The sequence below is a fragment of the Labrus bergylta genome, chromosome 15, assembly GCF_963930695.1.
Source record: "Labrus bergylta chromosome 15, fLabBer1.1, whole genome shotgun sequence".
NCBI classification, from domain to species: domain Eukaryota; kingdom Metazoa; phylum Chordata; class Actinopteri; order Labriformes; family Labridae; genus Labrus; species Labrus bergylta.
The window spans coordinates 27,785,034-27,808,616 of NC_089209.1; the positions used below are offsets into that span (position 1 = coordinate 27,785,034).

The window sequence follows — 23,583 nt, forward strand, 5'->3', positions numbered from 1 at the left end:
TCGGTCCGGGTTCTGCTCACAGAACCTCCGGAACACGAGCTCGATTTTTAACGAGTCGTGTCCGACGAAAGGCTTCCAGGTTCGCCGGTCCTCCTTGTAGAACCAGCGGATCTCCTCCGGTCCCAGCTCCGTGACGATGTCCCCGCGGTGCCGGGAGCTGTTGGACCGGATCCGCTTCTTGGTGCTCACGGTCCCGTCGCTCTCAGTGTAGTCCGGCTCGATGGACAGGTACGAGGAGCCCGGGTACTCGTCATCCGGCAGGCCCAGCATCATGCCGTCATCCCCCCTCAGCAGCGGCAGGTGTCTGTCCGGGTCCCCGGCCGCACAGAGTCCATCTCCCGGAGGGGTGTCGTCGAACCCGGACACGAACACGTCGTTGGCCATGTCCCAGTCACTGCTGCTGACCGAGTTATTATCCGAGCTGTGCTGCCGGAGAGCCCCGCTGTCCTTCACACTCATCGTTAGAGGCTCGATTAAATTATAAATAACAACAAATACAAACAAACAATAATACAAACAATCACAAACACACACCAATCAGACACTCAATCATAACAATAAATCACAGACACACCAATCAAAAAAAATTCTACATCCTCAGCTGGAACATCTGTATGCCGAGCCGAACCGAGCCGAGCCAGGCTGTCTCCAACATGTGAGCGAACACACACACATTTAAACACACACACACATTTAGACCTGCCGAGCACACACACTCATCACAACAGCGTTTATTCTTCTTCAATGATGCGATCATCAACAAACGGCACAAAGCTGCGGATGTAATCTCAGCAGCTCATGATGTCATGTTTACGACGTCACACACAACTTCCTTTTCACACTTTCAAAATAAAGTCAACATCCGCATGAACGACTTACACATTCAATTTAAAACTCTTTTCACCATCATGTTCTTTTATTATTCTCTATCAGTTTCTTCTGAAAAGAAAAGCCAGATGTGCAAGCTGCATTCTCTCTAACGCCCAGCAGGGGGCGTCTGATTTTTTAGAAGTCTATGATAAAATGTGGATTTATTACTCAAAATATTTTCCTCATGGGGTTATGTTCTCAATCTCTAGTCTCAAGTCTTCTTCAACACAGCATGGACTTTATTTAGTAACTTATTGTCCCAGTTAGAGTCACCGAGACCAGAAAGAGGGGAAGATATAGGGGCGGGGCTACCTGTGATTGACAGGTCACTACTATAAAAATGTAATGTGAGAGATTCGATGTAGGGAAAAGGCTGTTCATGTTTTCAGCATTATGTTGAAGGAAGTGACGACATTTGGAAAAGGGGGCGGAACCCATGCTCGTTTCCAGCTCCACCCCTTTCCCCAAATATGGTCACTCCTTGTGCTTTAACTAAAAAAGGCAGTCCCATGTAGAGTCAAGGAGACCAGAAAGAGGTGAGGATTCAGGGGGAGCGCTACCTTTGATTGAGGATTTGTTACCAAGTGAAACATGTCCTGTTCAGCTGAGTCGGGGTAGACACCCTAAGGAGTCAGCTGTCCTTCTATATTTGAATAAATGGTTGATGTGGAATATGTGAATTAATAAAATGTTTACCCCCTATGTGATGAACATTATGACGTCAAGTCAGGATGTCGGGCACATCCTTCTTTCCAGAGAAGTTGTTGTTGCAATTTGAGCAGGCGTTCATTTTTCAACTCTTGAATCGTTAATGTGTCCGACACCACATCATACGATAACCGTGAATCATGGATGATGTCACAGTGACCAGTCTGCTATGTTTAAACCAAAGACTGTAAATATTACTGGATGAAGCCTGAGTAACATCACTGATCTGTTCCTGCAGGGGGCGCTAGAGTCCCATCGTTGGCGGTCTCCATGCTGGAAATGCTGTCTCAGTCTAACTTTTAGTCAACCTAACAGGCTGAGAGCTGGAGCTGAGGCGGGTTTTAAACCTCCTGACAAACCGTTACACCGCTTCCACCTGTCAATCAGGTCAGCTACACGCCTTATTGTGAATAACTCTTATCCTTCATCAAATCAAAACTGATGAGTCATCAAAACATTCACCCCCCGTACAGTGTGTGTCCATCGAGACATGAGCTAATCACACCTATTTGTTTTTTTGAACCAGGCTGTAAACATGTTTATCTCTGCTGTAAAAACAGGCTTTTTAGAATGGGTGTGTGTGTGACTTCCTGTGCTTCTGCAGACAGCTTCTAGTGGACACTCTAAGAACTGCAGGATTTTACACTTCAGCATCTGCTTCATTATTTAACATCGGTGGTTGCTGCTTGGTTTAAAGGGTGGTTTTAATATATGACAAAAAACAAAACAAACTTTTCAAGCATAATTTTAGAGCACATTTAATTTTGATATTTTTAGTTCCAACACGTGAAGCATTATATAAGTTTATAACTTAATAAGGTATAATAACTAATATTTAACACAGACTCACATTTGTTAATGGCCATATGTATACAGTGATACTTTTTGTACCATCCAGGCCGCCGTAGTTGCTGTCATGGCCGACGCGCAGAGAAGGAGTGTTCCTCTTCCAGAAGGTTCTTCGTTTTATGTGGACTTATCGAGTGATTTGATTTAAGCTGTCATGGCGGCGGTGTTCCTAGTCACCCTGTTTGAGTACTCCCCGCTCTTTTACATCTCTGTGGTGTCTTTATGTTTCCTGGTAACCGCCGCCATGGTCCTCGGCTGGTAAGAGACAGTTAGCCAGGCTAGTTTAGCTTTAGCTTAGCCACTGTCCCGGTGTTATGGTTTAAACATGGACCGTGCTAACTGGTGACTCTCAACCAAAGACTCTCAGTCTTGTCATGGTGTTGAAGCCGTAGAGTTTCTTTGCGACTTGTAAAAGTCTATATGAGTTGTTATATAAATAAAATTATATTCATATTAGTAAATATATTAATACGTAAACAGAAGCATTTGGCTGAGAGTCACCAGTTAGCACGGTCACTATCTAAACTGTTACCTCCCTGATTATATCTGTTGACACACGACCTCCTGCTATAATACAGGAGCTGTTATTAATGTCATGATGTACTTTGGATCTCTCTCTGTTAGACTTGATATAAGACTTTTATCTTTGATATGATTGTAGTAAAAAATAAACATTATCGATACCTTTTTGTTATCACGGCAACAAAAGTAAAAGTCCTAATAACACCCCACCTCAAGAGAATTTAATGTTTTTAATTACATTTCAAATACATTAAGACAGAGTCCTCTTGTCTGCTCCGTGTGTGTAACATACATTAATGTAACTGTCTTTATGAGACACACACACACACACACACACACACACACACACACACACACACACACACACACACACACAGTGCTGTATTACATGTTAAAGCTCAGCAGGAATGTGAACTTTAAACATAATGACGCTGCATTCAGGAGTGTATTAAACCAAAAATGTTTTCTCCAGATTATTTTCTGTGAGCATTAAAGACTGAGATTGTTGTTTCAGACATCATCTTTTATACTGAATGAAAACAGGTGACAGAGAACAGAAAGACTTCACTAAATACAGATTTAAAATGTCCTCAGACTCCCAGAGTGAAGGTCAGCAGGTCACAACACTCGCAGGAACACAGGAAGCAGCAGGTGTACAGGTGTGCTGCTCTCATGTGATACCTATCAGTATTTCTACAGACAGGTATCTCTCAGGTGTTAGTCTGTCTTTCAGAATCACAGGTAGATGCAGAACCTGATATCTTTGTGTCTCCTGCAGGTTTGGTGTTGACGTCCCAGTGATCCTCCGCAGCTCTGATGAGTCTGAGTCCGTCCTGCCCACCCCTGAGAAGCACATGGTCCAGGTGACTAACCCCTTCGGCCTGGAGGTGGGCCGTGGGCCGGCCTCTGTCTCAGGTGAGAGCTCATCTTGTCATCATCATGTAACCTAAGGGGGGCGCGATCTTACCTCTCCATCCAACACACCCTGTAAACATGTGAATAGAGTAGTCCCGATACCACATTAAGACTTTGATACGTATCTGATCAAACCATATACACCTGTCTGTTACCATGGCAACAACATTAGAAGTCCCAGACACCTAATATTATTGTTTTTAAATATTGCAGCTGAACTCCTGCACACTGTCTGAAGGATATGTATCCATACTGGTACATTGTATAGTAGAATAACAAAAGAGAGCCGTTTGATGGACTCTTTCCTCTCCAACACACCTGTGTTGTGAACCAGGTGAAGTTATTTCAAAGCTTCAGCACGGTTTGACATCACAATCATTACAATGAAAGGTTTTAATGTTTTAAGACACCTGGAATCAAAGTCTCAAACTTGGAGTTTGTTTCTCTCCCTCACAGGTGGAGTGTACCTGAGGCCGTGCTGTCTGGAGCCCTGTGTGCTCACCTGTTTCTGGGGCTGTGAGATCAGAGCCCTGCAGGGGGCGCTGCATGCACACCAGCACAGCAAGAGGATCAGCACCCCCCAACACATCCAGGAGGCCCTGCAGCTCCGCTACCTGCACTGTGAGAGCTTCACGTATCCTTATCAAGTGAAATGTAAATATAGATGAATCAAACATCCTCGTGATGACTCAAGTGTCTGTTTAGCCTCTTTGACTCCGCCCCCTCAGGATCAGCTGTGAGGAAGGGGAGGAACTTCACACACAAATACCTGCTGACAGAGGGGTCATTGACCTTGGCCCCATGCCCCGAGAATGCTACCCTCTGGTGGCTGTGCTAACGCTAACGGAGCAGGACGCCAGAGAGACGCACAACATAGTGAGTGCACCTCACACACACAGACACACACACACTAGTTTTGAATAATTGAAAGATAAGGGTTATTCCTAATAAGGGGCATGACACACTTGACTGCAATCAGCCGTTATGTAGCTGTTTGTCAGGAGGCTTAAGCCCCGCCTCAGCTCCCGGTTGACTGAAGTTTGTCAGAGTCAGCATTTCCAAAATGGCGACCAGCATGAGTAGGCTTCCAAAACAGCCCCTTCAGAAGCCGAAGGGTAACGTCACTCAGGCTACGTCCATGTTTATACAGTCAGTCTATGATTCAGTGTCTGCAGATCATTTCTCCTTATTCTCCTCAGCCCGAGAAACTCAAAGTCCTCCTCACTGCTCCTCACAGGGTTTCTCTTCACCACGATCCAGTCTTAAATAGAAAATGCCACGATTATAAAAAGTATTTGATGTAGTATGACAAAGCTTCATTGAAATGGGCCCAGGAATATGAATGTAATCAGAGTGTGTGTGTGTGTGTGTGTGTGTGTGTGTGTGTGTGTGTGTGTGTGTGTGTGTGTGTGTGTGTGTGTGTGTGTGTGTGTGTGTGTGTGTGTGTGTGTGTGTGTGTGTGTGTGTGTGTGTGTGTGTGTGTGTGTGTGTGTGTGTGTGTGTGTGTGTGTGTGTGTGTGTGTTGTCTCAGGTGGTGAGTGTGAGCGTTCTCCATGTTCCTGATGATAGATACAGCCTCTCTGCCCGGGTTCTGTTTCAGTACCTGCTCACCTCACAGGGGAACATGTACGAGTTAAAGGTACGTCTCAGACTGCATTAACGTGTTACTTCATTTAGAGAAAGGTTGGATGTAAAAACTGTAAGCTTTATCACAAAGGAAAGGTGAAAAACCTCCTCTTAAAGGGACAGCGTGTGTCTGCCTCCCAGACTCTGACTGGTAGATGATTCAAGGGAGAGGGACCTGACTCCTGAAGGCCCTACCTCCAATAGTTCATTTAGAGACTATAGGTACGACGAGCAGGCCTGCAGAGAGTTTGATGTTAATGAGGGGTCCACAGCACTATGAGCTATTTAATACACGATATCATCGTTGGTTACCTGTGATCTGATCCTCAGGTTTAAACTTTGGATATCATGTGTCTCATCTGTAACATTTTTCTAAACCCCGCCTCCTGCAGCCTCTCTTCATGTCCGCTGACAGTGGGGGGGCGTCTAGCATCTCAGAGCAGTCTTCAACACAGAGTGAACCCAGAGAGGCCGGCAGACCGGAGCAGAGTCCAGTCCTGGAGGAGGAGCAGGAGCTGGAGGACGAGCTCTGGTCAGTAGGGGGAGGCAGAGACTGTGTGGTGTGTCAGAACGCAGCAGTGAACCGTGTGCTGCTGCCCTGTAGACACGCCTGTGTTTGTGACGGCTGTGTGTCACGTTTCCAGCACTGCCCCATCTGCAGAGCCTTCATCCTGGAGTCCTTCAGCCTCTGCCAGCAGGGGGCACTATGATCATCTGCAGAGCCTCCACCCTGACCATACATCAGTCTGCCAGCAGGGGGCAGTCGGGTGTACGCAGCTCGTTTTTGTTTAATCATGAATGTAATCGACTGGTGTAAAATAACCAAATGTTTGGAAAGAGTTTTTTTATTGTCAACGATAATTCTGATCCGTCTCGACAGTCTGGTCACCATGGAGATGGGCAGTAACGACAGATCTTAATGACACAATGAAAAGATACTAACATGAAGTCAGTTTTTATTCAAACTCTGAGCAGATTATTTATTTGTGATTGTTTTTATGTTTTTAGTGTCTTAAAGGAACAGTGCAGTATTTTTTATTTTTTATTCTGTATGATCTGTTCTAAAAAATGCACTGTAAAAAATAAACATCCTGAGGTAACATGATGTTTCCTGTTTATTAAAGAAACAAACAGAGGTCTGATGTGAAGTTTGAAGGTTTCAAGGAATTCAAAAACAAGAATGACAATTTAATCATGTATGATCCGAGAGGCTAATTAACTCCTTAAAGGACCAAACATGGACGCTCAGTCCTTCATGTGTTTCAATAAAAGTATAAAGAGCCAGCAGGAAGAGGAGTGTCTAATCACAGTAAGAACTGTTTTTCTGTAATGATGGATGTTACTCCCCAGCTCTCTGCTGCCACCTACAGGTTCTTATATTCAATGTACACATCCAGTGAGGTGAGCTGCTGCCTGCACATAGGGGATTACTCTACGAGCAGCTTATCAGGAGTGTTTGTGTGATGTCATCAAACGTCACACTCTAATAAACATGATGATCAGCTGATGGAGACGTTAAACTCAGGAACAGACAGACGATATAATGTTTATTTCACCACAGGAAGAAGGTTTGTACAGTTTGTGTGTCAGTGAAGAGCAGACACATCAGCAAAACGAGCTTTAACAGAAACGTATGAAAACATGTGATTTATACAGGCTTATAGTCCAGCTTTGACTCCAGCTTCTTTGAGTCCGCCACCTTCCTCACCGCCTTCATGAAGTCCTCCTGGGTGACGTACTCTCGGTCAGAGCGGATAGCAAACAGACCTGCACACACACACACACACACACAACATGAGCACTCTAACAGAGCTCATCATGTCAACACATAAACACGGTGTACTTCAGTCTAACCTGCTTCTGTGCACACGTTCCTCAGATCAGCTCCGTTAAATCCATCTGACAGCTTCACGATGGCTTCAAAGTCTGAAACACACACAGTGTCAGGGCGTTCACTAGTGTGAGAGAGTGTGCTCAGCTGAGCAGGATTCTCAGTTTTTCACATAACTGATAAACATTCACGTAACTTTATTGTGAAAGTCTGCACGAAGTCCAGTGTTTGGTGGTTAAAGGAGTAAAAGTCTCAGGGATCGTTTGTGTGTGTGAACATTTTAAACTCGGAGTCGACACTTTAAAGGAGCGATATGTAACTGTGACACCTAGTGTTTAAAATGGGTACTGCAGTCTAAATTCTAAACATTGTAGAGAGACTTGACTGTGTGTGTGTGTGTGTGTGTGTGTCTCAGACTGACCGATCTCTCCGTGTTTGGTGATGGGGCTGGAGTGGATCTTCAGGATGTCCATACGAGCCTGTTCATTGGGCAGCTCGATGTCTGCAGGTTAAAACACAGAACATTAGATCTGATTGGCTGGTCTCAGTGTAGGGTTACAGACAGGAAGAGGCGGGTCTTACGGATCTTGCGGTCCAGCCTCCCTGGTCTGAGCAGGGCGGGGTCCAGAGTGTCGGGTCTGTTGGTGGCCATGATCATCTTCACTCTGTGCAGAGTGTCGAAGCCGTCCATCTGGTTCAGCAGCTACACACACAGTAACACACACAGTTACACACAGTAACACACACAGTAACACACACAGTAACATACAGTTACACACACAGTTACACACACAGTTACACACACAGTTACACACAGTAACACACACAGTTACACACACAGTTACACACACAGTAACACACACAGTTACACACACAGTTACACACACAGTTACACTCAGTTACACACAGTTACACACACAGTTACACACAGTAACACACACAGCTACACACAGTAACACACAGTAACACACACAGTAACACACACAGTTACACTCAGTTACACACACAGTTACACACAGTTGCACACAGTTACACACAGTAACACACACAGCTACACACAGTTACACACAGTTACACACAGTAACACACACAGTAACACACACAGTTACACTCAGTTACACACACAGTTACACACAGTTACACACACAGTAACACACACAGTTACACACACAGTTACACACAGTTGCACACAGTAACACACACAGTTACACACAGTTACACACAGTAACACACACAGTTACACACACAGTAACACACACAGCTACACACACAGCTACACACACAGCTACACAGGTGAGTTATAAACAGACTCACCTCCATCAGAGTCCTCTGGATCTCTCTGTCAGCTGACGTCCCCTCAGAGAAACGACGACCACCTGCACACACACACACGTTGTAATAATTGTACAGAATATTGTGGTATAATTTTCCTCGGGCTGTTTCTTACCGATGGCGTCGATCTCGTCCATGAAGATGATGCAGGGTTGGTGATCTCTGGCGTAGTTAAACATCTCCCTGATCAGACGAGCGCTCTCTCCGATGTATTTATCCACGATGGAGCTCGACACCACCTACAACACACACACGGTAAGAACAGTGACACAAAGTCACACACGGTAAGAACAGTGACACAAAGTCACACACACACACACGGTAAGAACAGTGACACAAAGTCACACACACACACGGTAAGAACAGTGACACAAAGTCACACACACACACACGGTAAGAACAGTGACACAAAGTCACACACACACACGGTAAGAACAGTGACACAAAGTCACACACACACACGGTAAGAACAGTGACACAAAGTCACACACACACACGGTAAGAACAGTGACACAAAGTCACGCACACACACGGTAAGAACAGTGACACAAAGTCACACACACACACGGTAAGAACAGTGACACAAAGTCACACACACACACGGTAAGAACAGTGACACAAAGTCACACACACACACGGTAAGAACAGTGACACAAAGTCACACACACACACGGTAAGAACAGTGACACAAAGTCACACACACACACGGTAAGAACAGTGACACAAAGTCACGCACACACACGGTAAGAACAGTGACACAAAGTCACACACACACACGGTAAGAACAGTGACACAAAGTCACACACACACACGGTAAGAACAGTGACACAAAGTCACACACACACACGGTAAGAACAGTGACACAAAGTCACGCACGCACGCACGCACACACACACACCTTGAGGAAGTTACAGTCCAGCTGGCTGGCCACAGCTCGGGCCAGGAGAGTCTTGCCCGTCCCTGCCAGAGGAGACATGATGTGAATACAAACTGATTGATTCAATAACTTCATTAAACTTAATGAGCCATCATGCAGAGGTCTGACCTGGGGGTCCGTAGAGTAGACAGCCTTTGGGGGGGATGATACCGACTCGCTGGAAGAGCTCAGGGTTGGTGAGAGGAAGCTCAATCACCTGAAAACAGAACAGGAGTTAGACCTCTACAGCTGGACCTGGGGCCCGTTTCAGGAGGTCCCTCAAACACCAGAAAGAAGGGTAACTGTTCGACCCGCTTATAACAGTATAGTCTGAGTCTGTATTACCTTATTTGACAGAAATCTGTGCATTTCCTTTTATTTCTGAACATTTTATAAATAATATTATCATTATGCTTAAGTTACTGAAAATATTTTTTTTTTATTGCAACAGTGAAACATGGGAGGGGAGGGACTTTGAGGGAGAGGGGTGTAATGAGATTGGAAGAGGGGAGGTCACATCCTCAGTGCATTTCACCCTCTTCCTATGATGGTTGCTCTTTTCCTTTAAATTTTGTTTTCGTTTTACATACACATTTGTTTAAGTACATTTATTTGAGTTAAGGTATTATGTCAAATAATCAGTCACAGATAATTTGGATCATTTGATCAGATCAGGAAATTGAGAAATAATAAAAATATATTTGCTGGCTATAAGGCAGCGCTGTTTGACCGTCTGTGTGGAGAAGTTCACAGACTACAGCTGGCTGACGTTACAGTCGTCAAGTTACTGATTGTTAATAAAAGCAGACACGGTGGAAGTGAACCGTCTTTTTTTTCTCTTTTGGCGCTCGTGATTGTCCTTGGCGCTGGGTAAAACCTCTTTGGGGGGCGCCAAAGAATTCTCTATGCAGGAAAAACCCTGAAGTGTGTGTTTAATATGAAGCTCTCCTGATGTATTCTTCACAGCACACTCTTCCTCTCTGAGCTCATGTCAGCAGCACAAACTGTCTTTAACTCCCTCTGACCTCTGTGATATCGCTGACATCACCACTCACTCTGTTGACATGATGTTAGAGCGTGGATTTATTGTGTCAGATTCAAACTGGACCTTTAAATCATGTACACACATTAGTCTAAACTTCTCACAGAGAGACTGTCACACCTACAGAAGGTCAATCAGAGCCAAACTGTACCACACTTTCTGAGCACGCTCCAGAGTACCCCGAGGTCAAACAGCAGAAATGTCTAAAAGAAGTCATCTTGTGATAAATCACCGTAAGTTAGATGGACAACATGCATCACATTTGTTCCTTAAGTTAAGAGTACAGCGTGTCCTAAAACAGAGCTGTAGAGGTGTCAACTGACATCCATTATTAACCTGCTAAGAGGGTGTGAACTATCTGACATGGGGGCATATCGCCACCTACTGGAGAGGACTCAGACATTTCGTCTGCTTGTATACTGAGACAAGGACGGGAGAATTAAATTGTCCACCAAGATAAAACTGAAGCTCCACTTCACTAAACAAGGAGGCACATTGAGGCCCGTGTCGACCCAGCGTTTGTCCAGGCAGAAAAGCACTGCATGTTGACAAATGCCGCTGCATGACGGACACTGCTCTGCTCCTTGTCTGATCTCAAATCTAAAAAGTAACAAAGAGGATGTGGGAACAAGACACGATCTGTAGGAGCTAAATACGGGAATATCATACATTTCAAACACAGCGCCGGCAACGTCAACAGCGCCTTTCTGAAAAGTTGAGATTCAAGATTTTTAACTTGAAGCGCTTGGAGTGGCTGCACAGAAAAGGCAAAACACTTGGAAAAAAAAAAAAAAAAAGAAGAAGCTGGGCCCTGAGGTTATTCTCCAGACGGCGCTGCTGCAAACGCTCTCTACCCACTGAAAAGACGCTGGTGCTCAGGAAAACAACGCTAGGTGGACCCGGGGCCTGAGTGTCTACATGTATACCTGACACTATCTACACTGACGTGTAGACGTGTTTCCCACACACAACCCAGGGATATATCAACACTGCACAGAGAACAGCTGTGGCGTATTTAAATGTTACATACACAGTGTCTACAGCACATGAAGGATTATAACTCTGTCACACTTTAAATGAAGATCAATTGAAATATGGAGCACACACATTAACATGGGGAGGTGTGTGTGTGATGTTGTGTACCTCTCGGAGCTCTCTGATCTGCTCAGACAGTCCTCCGATCTCAGAGTACGACACACTGCCAGGATCCTCATGAGACATGTTGTAGACCAGAGGGTCCACCTCTCTGGGCAGGTACCTGAGAGAGACACACAGAACACACAGGTATGTCATGATACTGAGGTCCACACTGTACACCCTTCTGATACCACTTCTTTACAATCTTGAAGTTTAACCATCGCCACCAAAACTCTTTGTACATTTGTGTCGAGGACTTCAGTTTCTGTTGCCATGGTAACAAACAGGTAGAGATGTGAATAGGTTTCTGTGTTTGAGTTCAGTGTTGTCATACCTCATGATGGTGAGAGTGGTCATGTCCAGAGCCACTCTGGTGCCCGGCTTCAGCTGAGATTTATCCAACTGAAACACAGACGCACACACTTTTAACACATACTGTACACACACACACACACACACACACACACTACACTGCTAAAACACACACACAGGTCACACTCATAGACATCTCACCGATGGTGGTCTCCATGCTGGAAATGCTCTCACCATAACTTTCAGTCTACATAACAACAGGCTGAGAGCCGGAGCTGAGGCGGGTTCAAACCGTTACACCGCGCCCACCTGTGAATCAGGTCGGCTCGGCGCCTAACTTTTATCACACGTATTGTTCATAAAATCAAAATGTGACATCAATCTGACTTCTGGTGTTTCTGCAGACAGCCTCTAGTGGAAGTGTTAGGAGAGGAGTTTCTACTGAAGCTGCACTCACACTGGGCAAGATGTACGACACAAGCATCATAGAAAATAACACACACAGCATGAAGGTGAGCAGTACTCACCTGTCTGCGACATCCCACCACATATCGAGGTCCGTTTGTGGCTTTCACTATGACTGTAATCAAAGAAGAGAACACAGAAACATCACACAGTGACTTATCGCTGACAGTCTCGCGTCAAGGTGATCACAGAGCAGTTAGTATGTATGGAAACATGTGAGAGGAGAGTGTGGACGGCACTGACTGTGGTCAATGTAATGTCATAATAATACGAGTAAGAGTCGTCTAATCATAAGGATACCAGAAGTAGTCAATGTCCGAGTAAATACAGGCTGAACCCCAAAACAGAGTTTATCTTTAATGAACTTACATTTCTCCTCCGTCAGCTGTTTAAGCACCTCTCCAACTATCTGCAGGGAGAAACAAACACACACGGTTAGAAACTTATCAGTGTGTGTTCATCTTTGTCTCGGTCTCTCTCTCTCAGCACAGGCAGGTGTGAGTGTGTCGGTTATTTAAACTGTTGTGACCTTTCTTTAAACAAAGACAAGATCAGTAAATTAGAATAATAAGATCATGTGTCACAGAAATGAATCCCACTCTGTAGCATGCTTATCATTCTCCATTCTTACATGTGTAACAAAACAAATGAATGTCATACTAAATCATGTATCAGCTATAGATGGGATTCTTGTCTAAAGAAACTTCAGAGTCCACAGGAAATAGAAACGACTCTTTAGTCCACATGTTTATGAAAGTATGCAAAGAATGCAGCCGTCATAGTGTGAACATGTCTGTTGAACACTGAAGGAGATTTGAAAATGACACAAAAAAGGACAAAAGAACCGAATCATAATCATTTAGTTGTGAAGAAAAGACTCGAATTGGTGGATAAAAACCGATCAGACTGCAGGAAATGAAACGTTTGTGCTTTAAGTTTTCTGGGGGAAAACACCACTAGACTGGGGGGTGGGGGTGAATTTTCAATTGCGTCAGTTGGCGACTGAACTCATGGTCATGACGGTGCATGTTTCAGCATATCATTACCTGGTTTATTTGTCATGTTTAAATGACACAGCCATTCAGACTGCTGTCCTACAGACAAACAGCACAGCTCCTTAAGAACCCTGCCGAGGAGACTTATCTCAGAGGTGATTTCTACTGTAAAATATATCACCCAACTTATCGATTACTCATTCAGAATGAAACAATAGGACAGGAATATTCAGTCTATTGGGACGTACTTCAGAGGTACCCTTAAGCAAGGCACCAAACAGCTCTGGAGCCCCCCTGTGTGCCCCCTCACTCTGGTGTCTCTCTATTAATGCATGTTCACAGGTCCTGTTTGTGCATGTGTGTGTTTAGCATGTCAGTAAGAGAATAACACTGATTAACAAAGTATTTATTAACTATAATTACGTCACTATTACAGACACACAGACAGGTGAAGAAAACAAAGTTACCTGTCCAACACTCTGCAGAGCCTTCAGGTCGTTCTCTGACTTCTCATACTGTTTCGTTTGTTCTCTCAGCTGTTCTCTCACTGAAAACACAAACAACAACACACACACAGTTATCTCTTTGTGAACGTTAGCCCGACACAGCTAGCTCTGCGTGCTAACGTTATTATAAAGACTAACATATCATGTATGTGTCAGTAAATATATATTAACATATGTATCAAGTGATGTATTTTTGGGCTGTGGTTAAAATACTATAACCATTTTCTTGCTGCTGTTTAACGTCTTACTAAGGCTAATGAAGCTAACGCAGTGCTAGCTTCCGCCGGCTAACTTCCATTCATTTCTATGGGGATGCTAACTGCATGACAAAGCAGTAGCAGATAGCCGTGTAGCTAGCTAAAGCTAACAGTCAGAGAACATTAATCTGTTATTAAAAATGATCATCAGTCGTTTCTAATATCCTCTACGTCACAAACAGGAACATTAAACGGCCTCTTACGCTCTTTTAACCGGCCGTCCACCTCTTTATGTTCCAGCAGTTTCTTTCTGTAGTCCTGCAGCGCTTTCTCCCTGCTGTCCGCCATGTTCACGCACTGAATTCTGGGAAACTGAAGCGTCACAGCGCCCTGTGAGAACACAGAGACCGCCCTCCTAAAATATATAAAAAATAAATAAATAAACCGACCGCCCTCCTAAAATGCATAAAAAATAAATAAACAGACTGCCCTCCTAAAATGTATAAAAAATAAATAAACAGACCGCCCACCTAAAATATATAAAAAATAAATAAATAAACAGACTGCCCTCCTAAAATATATAAAAAATAAATAAATAAACAGACTGCCCTCCTAAAATATATAAAAAATAAATAAATAAACAGACTGCCCTCCTAAAATGTATAAAAAATAAATAAACAGACCGCCCACCTAAAATGTATAAAAAATAAATAAACAGACTGCCCTCCTAAAATATATAAAAAATAAATAAACAGACTGCCCTCCTAAAATATATAAAAAATAAATAAATAAACAGACCGCCCTCCTTATATAAATAACAAATAAATTAAATAAACAGACTGGCCTCCTAATATAAATAAATAAATAAAAAAACAGACTGCCCTCCTAAGATAAATTACAAATAAATAAAAAAATGAAAAGGCCATTACATACACCTCCTGAAATGAATAATTAATAAATAAAATAAACAGACCGCCCTCTTAAAATAAATAAAAAAGAATAAACAGAGCTTGCTCCTAAATAATACAATACAATTTAATCAATTATAATTAGTTAATAAGAAAATATAATTAGTGAAGAAAGAGAATAAATAGTAAAGAATAAATAGTACAGGACTCACCTGTGTGGGACTGATTATATATTGAGATTGAAGTCATTATTTTGAGATACTATCTCATTATATTAAGATACTAAGTCATTATGTTACGATACTTAGTCATCATATTGAGATTCTAAGTCATTATTTTGAGAAACTACATCATTATATTGAGATTATAACTCATTATAATGAATTACAGGATTTTTTATTTTCATCACAGTGGCGGAAATGTGCTTACATAGTTTAGCTTTATTTTGAAATATTAAAAGAGTTTACGGCTGGATTTGACAGTTAAGGCGGATCCAGTATTACGTAACGATGACTACGGCCAATCAGCGAACTCCGCGCTGCGGGCCCACAGGTCAGGGGTTGCTAAGGGGAGCTGAATATGGCGGCGGGCGGACTGCGCTGTAAGAACCGCTGAAACAGATTTATCAGGCGGACATAACCGAGGATTTCACCGGCTGTATCGTACACTCTGACGGTTATCTGCGAGACTATCCTCCGGGGGAAGCACAGGGGGAACACGGGCTGTCATGGCGCTGTTGTACGGGCTGCTATGGCGGCTCCTGCTCCTTCTGGTCCACGTCAACAGAGTGCTGGTCTCCTGGCTCCGTGTCCGGCTAAGGAGTATGAAGGGCCGGTTGTGGGAGCGGGCGGTGGCCGCTCTGCTACTGCCGTTAGCCTTAGCCGGGTTTCCGGACCAGCAGAAGAAGTTAAACCATGCTAACCCTGATGCTAACGGTAACCCGGTGACCGGGAGCCGGGCTGCAGGTCGCCGGGCTCGGTGGCTGTCTGACGGCAGGGCTCTAGATAAGCTGCCGGTGCACATCGGCCTGCTGGTGGCTGAAGAAGAGCTGAGCTACACGGACACAGCCAACCTGGTGGTATGGTGCATGGCCGTGGGGATCTCCTATGTTAGCGTCTACGACCAGCACGGTAACATTTCACAGTGATACACCGGTGTTATGTTTGAGTATGGGCTGATAAACTGTTTGAATCGTTCAGTCATGTATAGTCACTTTAACCCACTAAGATCTGCTGCTAAGTGTTCCAGGTAACTCTTTTAAAGTAGGTTTAACTCTAACTCAGGTTACAGGTACTGTTTTAAACCCATCGGTGTGAATTGAAAGGTTAGAGATCAGTGGATAATCCCATACTCAGGTTCCTGTGTGACACCTTTAAGTAGTCTACTTGTTATTAATATTCTGACGCTTTCAGGACACACAGAATATTTCAGACTTTAATGATTTTAATTGATATTTTATCCTCTTTTATTAAAGGAAATAAATCCTCCTCCCTTCTAACATGAAAATGACCCCCTCCTCTTTTTCCCTCTGGTCCTGCTCCTTCCCCCCTCCTCCTCACCCCCCTCTCCTCTCTGGTTTATTTCAGTGCAGTCATGTGAGAGCAGAGGTTATATGAGTTTGTTCCACTTTGTGTCTGTAGTTTGACAGTACTGTCTCTGAGGATGAACACACACGAGACACTGAGGCGTGTTACTGTAAAATACATATGACATGATTTATAATCTGATCTTTCTTTTATTTATCAATTAACGAAGTGATTTATTACAGCCTCTTTCTCAGGCTCTAAGGTTGGGCATTAGTACTAAACACACACACACAGTGTCGTCATATCAGAACGTTGAACTTTGATATGATTTCACTAACAGAAACAGAAGTCCTAGCCACCCCACATTGGGTAATTTATTGTTTTAAACTAAAATTGCAGACAAACTCCAGCACACTTTCTAAATGCACTGAAACATTGGCAACGTGAGTTAGCCTGCAATTAAAAACATGACATTACTCATTATTTGGTGTGAAGGACTTCTGTTGTTGCTGCTGTGGTATTCAATATCATTGAAAGTTTAAGATTCTAGTACTGTGACAGCCATACACTTAATAACACAAAGCTCAGGCTGAGATATCAGATGTTACTCAGTATTTATACACACTGTTCTCCCTGTAAGGTCAGCTACTAGTGTGAGGTGAAGGCTTCATAAAGTTGTTTATATCAGAGGTCAGGTTGATGGTGAAACCCTGAAGTCTGATCATGTTTGTTTACCTTCTCTCTGTCCTCTGTGTGTGTGTGTGTGTTTAAGCTCACCTCACATGAACGTGTCTCTGAGGGCAGCTGTTTATCACATCACATTTAGTTGAAGTGTATTCGAGCACAGCACTGAGCTCCGGGTGTGTCCCGTCATGCTGTGGTCTTTTTATTTCCTCTTCCTGAGGTTTAATGGAAAGAGAATCGATTAATCCTCGCCTCAACGCCTCATCGTCCTTCCTCCTCCAGGCTTTCAGTGAGATGAATAAACTGTCTATTTGACTGAACTATGATCACGCTGTCTTTGTTTCAGGCATCTTTCAGAAGAATAACTCCCGCATGCTGGAGGAGATCGTGAGGCAGCAGCAGGACCTGTTGGGCGTAGACGGCTCCAAATACAGCGTGGAGGTCCTGAACAATGGCAGTGACAAACAGCAGCAGAATGGTGAGGACCGTGTGACAAAGACAGCTTTATTATCACAGACACAGCACACAGTGTTGTTCAACAACACCTGTTTTTAATCAGAAGTTTACCTCGCCAATGTTTTCCTAAAGTTCCCAACGTGTTAGTTCAGTTTAGACCATGTGCAAGAGTAAGTCTTCCTTTTCTCTTCTACACACCTGACACACCTGTCTGATGAAAAACACATATGAATCATTAAAGTAACAGAGGTTGTATTGTTTTTTTATTTTGTTATATGTTTTTTTTTTTTTTTAATGAAATGAGCAGCAACAGAAAGAGAATTCAAACTGAACAGAGATCAGTGGATGAGTGGATCTGTGAGTGACAGACTGGATCTGTGAGTGACAGAGTGGATCTGTGAGTTGACTTACCGATGATATGCCTCTGTGCTGCAGGGAGAAATGACTCCTGAGGACAGTGTGATGTTTCTTAAGTTAGGTTGTTGTTTTTAACACTTTTGATGCCTCATAATTTAAAACCATACAATCTGTTATTTTAACGATTGATTTTATCAGTGAGTATCAAAACAGAAAATAAATTTGAAGCCTTTGTCCTCTATGAGACGAGTGTGCTATGAGTGTAGAACAGGAAGAAGCTGAGAACACATCGGTGTTCAGGTGTGTCTGCAGGCTCACCATGTTTCTGTGAATGAACAGGAGGTCACACTCCTCAGGGCTGTTAGACCTGTTTACACAGAAACACTAACGGGTTCACCTGACACTGTTTCAACACATTCACAACCTGAAGAGGTTTACTTGATAACACACAGGTTATATGATAACAAACAGGTTGTTCAATTCAATTCAATTTAACTTTATTTGTAAGGGACCATGTGCAATTAAAACATAAATGTAACCATTTGATGCATTGCACCAGAGTTAGCCTTAGGCTAATTTACATCTTTTGTCCCTTGGCAAGTAACAAATACAACATATATAAAAACATCAAACATCACCCAGCAAGTAAAAGACATGTAACAAATAGCAATGCATTGCACATGAAATGTCCCTCCAGGCACACACACTCACACACTCACACCACATAGTCAGAGGGTGTAGTGGCATGCACAGCACACAACACACACACACACACACACACACCACACACACACTCACCTTGTCAGCCCCATGGGGAGATAAAACTGAATGATCATCTGCATCAGCTAGCTGCAGCATTAGCTGCATGTAACGCCCGGTTCTAGCTCCCCTCGAAAAAAATTTGCCAGTGTGACGTCTTGTCAGTGTGATATCACTGATCTAAGCCCATTGGCTCGTTGTGGCAAGCCCTGCAGCTCATGTTGCACGCCTGTTAACTTCTGTAGCACAGCCACGATATGCCGCAGCCTGCGGTAGCACAGTAGTGCTAAGGTGCTAATGTTTATGCTCTGCTCGGAGCCAGAGTGGCTGCATTCCCAATATGGTAAAAGGGGCGTGACATTTCCGAGAACCGTGCTGAGCGACTGACCAATTACGGCTGAGCCGACAGGCCGACCAATCAGTTCAGACTTGGCACACGTGGGGACTCTGAACGTGGACACTTCAGAGCCTTAGAGAGAGAGTCAGAAGCGAGCCGGTGCATGGAGCAGCAGTTCATGAAAACAGACACTTTTTTTTAACTTAAGCTACTTTGAACATACTTTAGTAGATACATAGATTAAATATACAAACCCCAAAAGGGCATAATATGGGCTCTTTAATGAAGATGTTTACATCTAGGGTATGCAGCTTGGTTTTAGAACATGCCTTTTGTTTTGCTTACATTCAAAGTAAGACAGGATTTTTCTAACCACTCCATCCAGAGCACTGGCTAGTTTTGCAGCTACTAGCTGAGCTGATGTTGCGTGTGTGTATTAAACAGTGTCATCGGCGTATAGTTGCACCTCTACTCCATGACAATACTGTGGAAGGTCATTGATGTAGAGACTAAAAATGAGTGGGCCTAACACAGATCCTTGGGGTACACCCATTGTGCACTTCAAGTTGCTGGAGCACACATCTTTAATTTTCACATCTGTTGGATAGGTATGATGATCTGTTGGATAGGTATGATGATCCATCCAAGTGTATTAGACGAAAAGTTGATTAACTAAACCAAAGGCTTTCCGCAAGTCTAAGAATAAAGCTCCAACAACTCCACCTTTGTCAAGACGTGTGTTTGTAACATGTGTTTGTATGTTTGTGTCTCTGCAGTGTTGTCGTGCCGCCCTGCGGTGAAGCTGCTGTGTCCTGATGACGGGAAGCAGAGCATCGTGGCGGCGGCTCAGCAGCTGTGTCGCTCCGTGGAGAAGAGAGAGAGGAGCTCTAAAGACATCAGCGTCACCATGCTGGACTCTCTGCTCAGAGGTACCTCACACCTGACTTTTCAAGTACCAAACACCTCAAACTAGATTATTGTTTTTAATGAATCTGAAATGAAGCAAACTCCAGGCAGTCGAACTACAATCGATGTAGTTTTAAAGCATTAGTTCTTTTTAGTACTTTGGATCATTTCACTGAGATTGTTTCTAAAACACGTGATGTTGAAAAAGTGCCTCCTGTGTGTTTCAGAGTCTAAGAACGTTCCGGACCCTGAGCTGGTGGTGAAGTTCGGTCCTGTAGACAGCACGCTGGGCTTCCTGCCCTGGCACATCAGACTCACTGAGTTCATGTAAGTGTGTGTGTGCGTGTGTGCGCACGTGTGTGCGCACGTGTGTGTGTAGCTGTACACACAGAGACCGTTTTCAATGAAATGATGTAAAATACAAACTACCAAAACATCTAAACTAAAATAACTTGTTCAGTTCAACAGAAATATATTAAGAGTTAGCAGAGTAATCTGTCAGTGTGACCAGCAGGGGGCAGAGTTTCACCCTCACACAGTCTCTCTGCTTGTTTACAGTGTGTTATATCCTGTGTGTATAAAGTGTGTGTCTCTCTCTATGGTCCTCAGCTCTCTGCCGTCTCACAGTGGTGTCTCTATGACGACCTGTGTATGTACAGTGTATTGTTTTCTGTGTGTATAAAGTCTCTCTCTCTCTCTCTCTCTCTCTCTCTCTCTCTCTCTAGGTCTCTGCCGTCTCACAGAGGTGTCTCCTATGATGACCTGTTGGGCGTGCTTCAGAGGTACAGCTCCTGTCAGCAGCGGCTCGGACAGTGACCTGCAGGCTGTGTCAGGTGTGGACAGGTGTGGAGGAGGTGTGGACGTGCATCGTCCACTCTGGATCCTTGACACATACAGACAGACACACAGGAAATAGTTGACTTCCTGTCTGCAGCTCTCATAATGAGCTCACATTCCAGGAGCAGACAGAGACACACGGAGCTCTGTTTGTCCCTCACAGCGTCCTGTTTGTCCCCAGCTGCTGCTTCCTGCTGAGGACACACACTTCACAACAAAGAACACACACAGCTGTGTGCCGGACACACACTGCAGTGTGCAGACAGACAGCTGCTCTGAGCTTGGACAGAGACTGAACCATGATGTAAATATGATGAGGAGACGTTTGTGTGGCTCTGTGATCGTCTCTGTGACCTCCAGCTTACAGCCATGTGTTCATGTGTTCATGTGTCGTGGTGCTGCAGATGTCCTGTGAGACTAAACGAGCTCTGAAATAAACTGATGCACTGTCTCAGAGTGTGTTTGTGTGTGTGAGCTGTTTTTCAGACACCACAGCAACAATAGAAGTCCTACACACAGAATGAGATCATTTATTGTTTTGAATTAACAAGAATCGCAGTAAAGGTCATACACACGGTCTAAATTCCACATTTTGTTACCAAACGTTGTCAATGTCAAAACCTTTTTAAAGTGTTTATGTGATTTACAGTTCTACATGTCCATGGGTGTCTATGAAGATAAGAGCATCTTCTCCTTTACCTGTCTGAAGACACACCAGTGGTCTTTAAAGCAGGGACACACCTGACCACACACTTTCAGAGATTGTTGAAACGACATTGTTATATATTTACATAAAGGACACTCTGGAGTTTATCAATGTGTGTTGTATCCAGTCGACTCAGGACAGACCAGGACAGCACCTAAACGAGACGGGTGATGTCACGGTATCACAGGGGACAATGTTAACCTTCAACATGTAACACACGAAGCTCCAGCATCATTTCCAGGTGATTGTAATGGATTCCAAAGTCATGAAACACTGCAGTGTTTAGATTTAACACAGCCATCAGTGGTGGTAATATATAATCACCTTATTACATAGTGTCTGCAGGTTCAGAAATTAGATCCATGTGGATTAAATCCAAACTTTCTCATGAAACGGCTCAACAGAGAGACACAGGACCACGTTGGTCTGGATTCTCTTTCCTGATACGCAACCTGACATCAGTGTTTTTCTGAAAGTTTGAGCATTTTAATATCTGGTATTCTCTCAGAGGACAAGCGATATGATTTAACCAACAATAGTCAAATATTCATGTGTTACTACACAGATATTCACACAGAGTGTGTTTGAACTCAGACATGCTGAACCCTGCAGCTGAGACATGTTGGAGGTTTTTATGTCATTGTTCTGATTCCACTCTTGTACATGTGCCAGTAGAGTAGCTGCACCAACAGTAACTTATGTCTCCTGATGAGCCAGAGCAGCTTTTAATTTCCAGTTTCATCAGAGGATATGCTTATTTCATCGTCTCTCTCTGTTGTAGTTCCATTAACCCAGAAGCTAGCAGCCCTGCGACCATTCTGCGGGCGTTCAGTCACCCTCCGATGGCTGCAACAAGCTCGGCACTCTGAGTGCTGCGTGGTCAAACCGTACATTTGTAACCTTGTGTTACAGTTTAGACTCTGTGTCCACTAAAGCTAACTTGGTTTGTTACAGCAGTAACAACTCGGTTGGGTCATTGCTGTTTTGTTAACCCTTTGCTGATAAAGGCAGTGTGCTCGCTCCTCCTCCCAGTATGCCCTGGATTATCTCATTATCTGGTTGTGTTTCCATTTATGCACCACCGGATCATTGTCAGCCTGTATGGCTCCCCCTGCAGCCTGGGGACGGTCACTACCTCCGTACCCCCAGGAGTTCAGGCAGAATTGCAAAAACTTTTCCTCATCATGCGGTCTCTGCAAGAGCTTGCCTCTCCCCAGTATGCCAGGGGAGCTTTGGCTCCCACTTAGAAGCACTTCCAGCCATTAGCTTACACCAGTGGCCACCAGATCCACCAGCTCTGTCCCCCCTCCAACCGCAGGGCATGAAGGTCCTCCCCTATCTGAACGGCCTGCCTGGGCCTGGGGGTAAGACAAACTGCCATGTTCCTACCTAGACCATCATGTTTCTTAGTGTGGATAGACATTATCAACTGAAGGCATGTCCATTGCTCAAGCAGGTGGACTACATCTTCAGTCTCCTTCCACTTCTGAGAGGCCATGTGGCCACTTTTCCCCCTTCAGATTAGGATGAACAGCTTCCTCTCAAAGATGCCTCCTTGCTCAGCCCTTGAAGAATCAGGTCATTCATGCTACAAGGAGTGGCCACGGGATCCGTCAAGAGACCGTCACGACTGATGCCTCCTGGTAGGGAAGAACATAGTTCCCACTGCTGCACAGGCTTACTCACAGTACCCCAAAGGGCCTACCAGACTGGAAGGACCTCCTGACCTAGATGGGGATTTTGTGTGTCGACCCTGGCTGCCTTCAGCTGTGGGTTCAGCTACCATAGGATCCAAACCACAGCTGAAAGATTGCTTCTTCTCTGTCCAGAATACCGTGTTGGATACCAGGGAGCCATCTAGTTGCAATGGTAAACCCCCCCCCC

At 44.1% G+C, this 23,583-nt stretch overlaps 4 protein-coding genes across 6 annotated transcripts in view; 2 read left to right on the plus strand and 2 right to left on the minus strand.

The window, feature by feature from the left end:
• The window catches only part of ddhd1b (DDHD domain containing 1b), a 23,329-nt gene extending 22,322 nt beyond the window's left edge, over positions 1 to 1,007 (minus strand). Inside the window, exon 1 of the mRNA XM_020656726.3 lies at positions 1 to 1,007. This exon is cut by the window's left edge and continues 211 nt beyond it. Coding sequence (XP_020512382.1) covers positions 1 to 459 — 459 coding nt within the window. The 5' untranslated portion in view covers positions 460 to 1,007.
• A 1,461-nt stretch (positions 1,008 to 2,468) lies between these two features.
• cgrrf1 (cell growth regulator with ring finger domain 1) lies at positions 2,469 to 6,590 on the plus strand. 3 transcript variants are annotated; one of them, XM_020656716.3, is made up of 7 exons: positions 2,491 to 2,685; positions 3,544 to 3,608; positions 3,728 to 3,864; positions 4,321 to 4,498; positions 4,593 to 4,740; positions 5,396 to 5,503; positions 5,883 to 6,590. In XM_020656716.3, the coding sequence occupies exons 1-7, from the start codon at positions 2,650 to 2,652 to the stop codon at positions 6,198 to 6,200; spliced, it is 990 nt and encodes a 329-aa protein (XP_020512372.1). In that variant the 5' UTR covers positions 2,491 to 2,649; the 3' UTR covers positions 6,201 to 6,590. The 3 variants fall into 3 exon arrangements, with proteins under 3 accessions (XP_020512373.1, XP_020512371.1, XP_020512372.1); XM_020656717.3 differs by lacking the exon at positions 3,544 to 3,608 and having other exon boundaries at positions 2,469 to 2,685; positions 4,599 to 4,740; XM_020656715.3 differs by lacking the exon at positions 3,544 to 3,608 and having other exon boundaries at positions 2,470 to 2,685.
• A 434-nt stretch (positions 6,591 to 7,024) lies between these two features.
• On the minus strand, positions 7,025 to 14,638 carry psmc6 (proteasome 26S subunit, ATPase 6). The gene is made up of 14 exons (XM_020656714.3): positions 14,487 to 14,638; positions 13,988 to 14,067; positions 12,895 to 12,934; positions 12,588 to 12,640; positions 12,083 to 12,150; positions 11,755 to 11,869; positions 9,699 to 9,786; positions 9,552 to 9,613; positions 8,769 to 8,892; positions 8,636 to 8,697; positions 7,904 to 8,024; positions 7,743 to 7,823; positions 7,345 to 7,416; positions 7,025 to 7,257 (listed from the first exon to the last, which is right to left on the minus strand). Exons 1-14 carry the CDS (start codon positions 14,569 to 14,571, stop codon positions 7,139 to 7,141), a joined length of 1,170 nt encoding a protein of 389 aa, XP_020512370.1. The 5' UTR covers positions 14,572 to 14,638; the 3' UTR covers positions 7,025 to 7,138.
• Positions 14,639 to 15,678: 1,040 nt separating this feature from the next.
• Positions 15,679 to 21,444, plus strand: nus1 (NUS1 dehydrodolichyl diphosphate synthase subunit). Its single transcript, XM_020656723.3, has 5 exons — positions 15,679 to 16,261; positions 17,688 to 17,819; positions 20,027 to 20,179; positions 20,384 to 20,483; positions 20,882 to 21,444. The coding sequence occupies exons 1-5, from the start codon at positions 15,859 to 15,861 to the stop codon at positions 20,970 to 20,972; spliced, it is 879 nt and encodes a 292-aa protein (XP_020512379.1). The 5' UTR covers positions 15,679 to 15,858; the 3' UTR covers positions 20,973 to 21,444.
• Positions 21,445 to 23,583: the final 2,139 nt, after the last annotated feature.

Bases quoted from the DNA above. Each gene is read 5' to 3' on its own strand.
- nus1 (XM_020656723.3), top strand. From the start codon at position 15,859: ATGGCGCTGTTGTACGGGCTGCTATGGCGGCTCCTGCTCCTTCTGGTC. The intron at 20,180-20,383 runs GTACCTCACACC...TGTGTGTTTCAG, and splicing joins GCTGGACTCTCTGCTCAGAG to AGTCTAAGAACGTTCCGGAC. The intron at 20,484-20,881 runs GTAAGTGTGTGT...CTCTCTCTCTAG, and splicing joins ATCAGACTCACTGAGTTCAT to GTCTCTGCCGTCTCACAGAG.
- psmc6 (XM_020656714.3), bottom strand. From the start codon at position 14,571: ATGGCGGACAGCAGGGAGAAAGCGCTGCAGGACTACAGAAAGAAACTG. The intron at 14,068-14,486 runs GTAAGAGGCCGT...TTGTGTTTTCAG, and splicing joins GGACGGCCGGTTAAAAGAGC to TGAGAGAACAGCTGAGAGAA. The intron at 8,025-8,635 runs GTGAGTCTGTTT...CTGTGTGTGTAG, and splicing joins TCCAGAGGACTCTGATGGAG to CTGCTGAACCAGATGGACGG.
- cgrrf1 (XM_020656715.3), top strand. From the start codon at position 2,582: ATGGCGGCGGTGTTCCTAGTCACCCTGTTTGAGTACTCCCCGCTCTTT. The intron at 3,865-4,320 runs GTGAGAGCTCAT...TCTCCCTCACAG, and splicing joins TGGGCCGGCCTCTGTCTCAG to GTGGAGTGTACCTGAGGCCG. The intron at 4,499-4,592 runs GTATCCTTATCA...CCGCCCCCTCAG, and splicing joins CTGCACTGTGAGAGCTTCAC to GATCAGCTGTGAGGAAGGGG.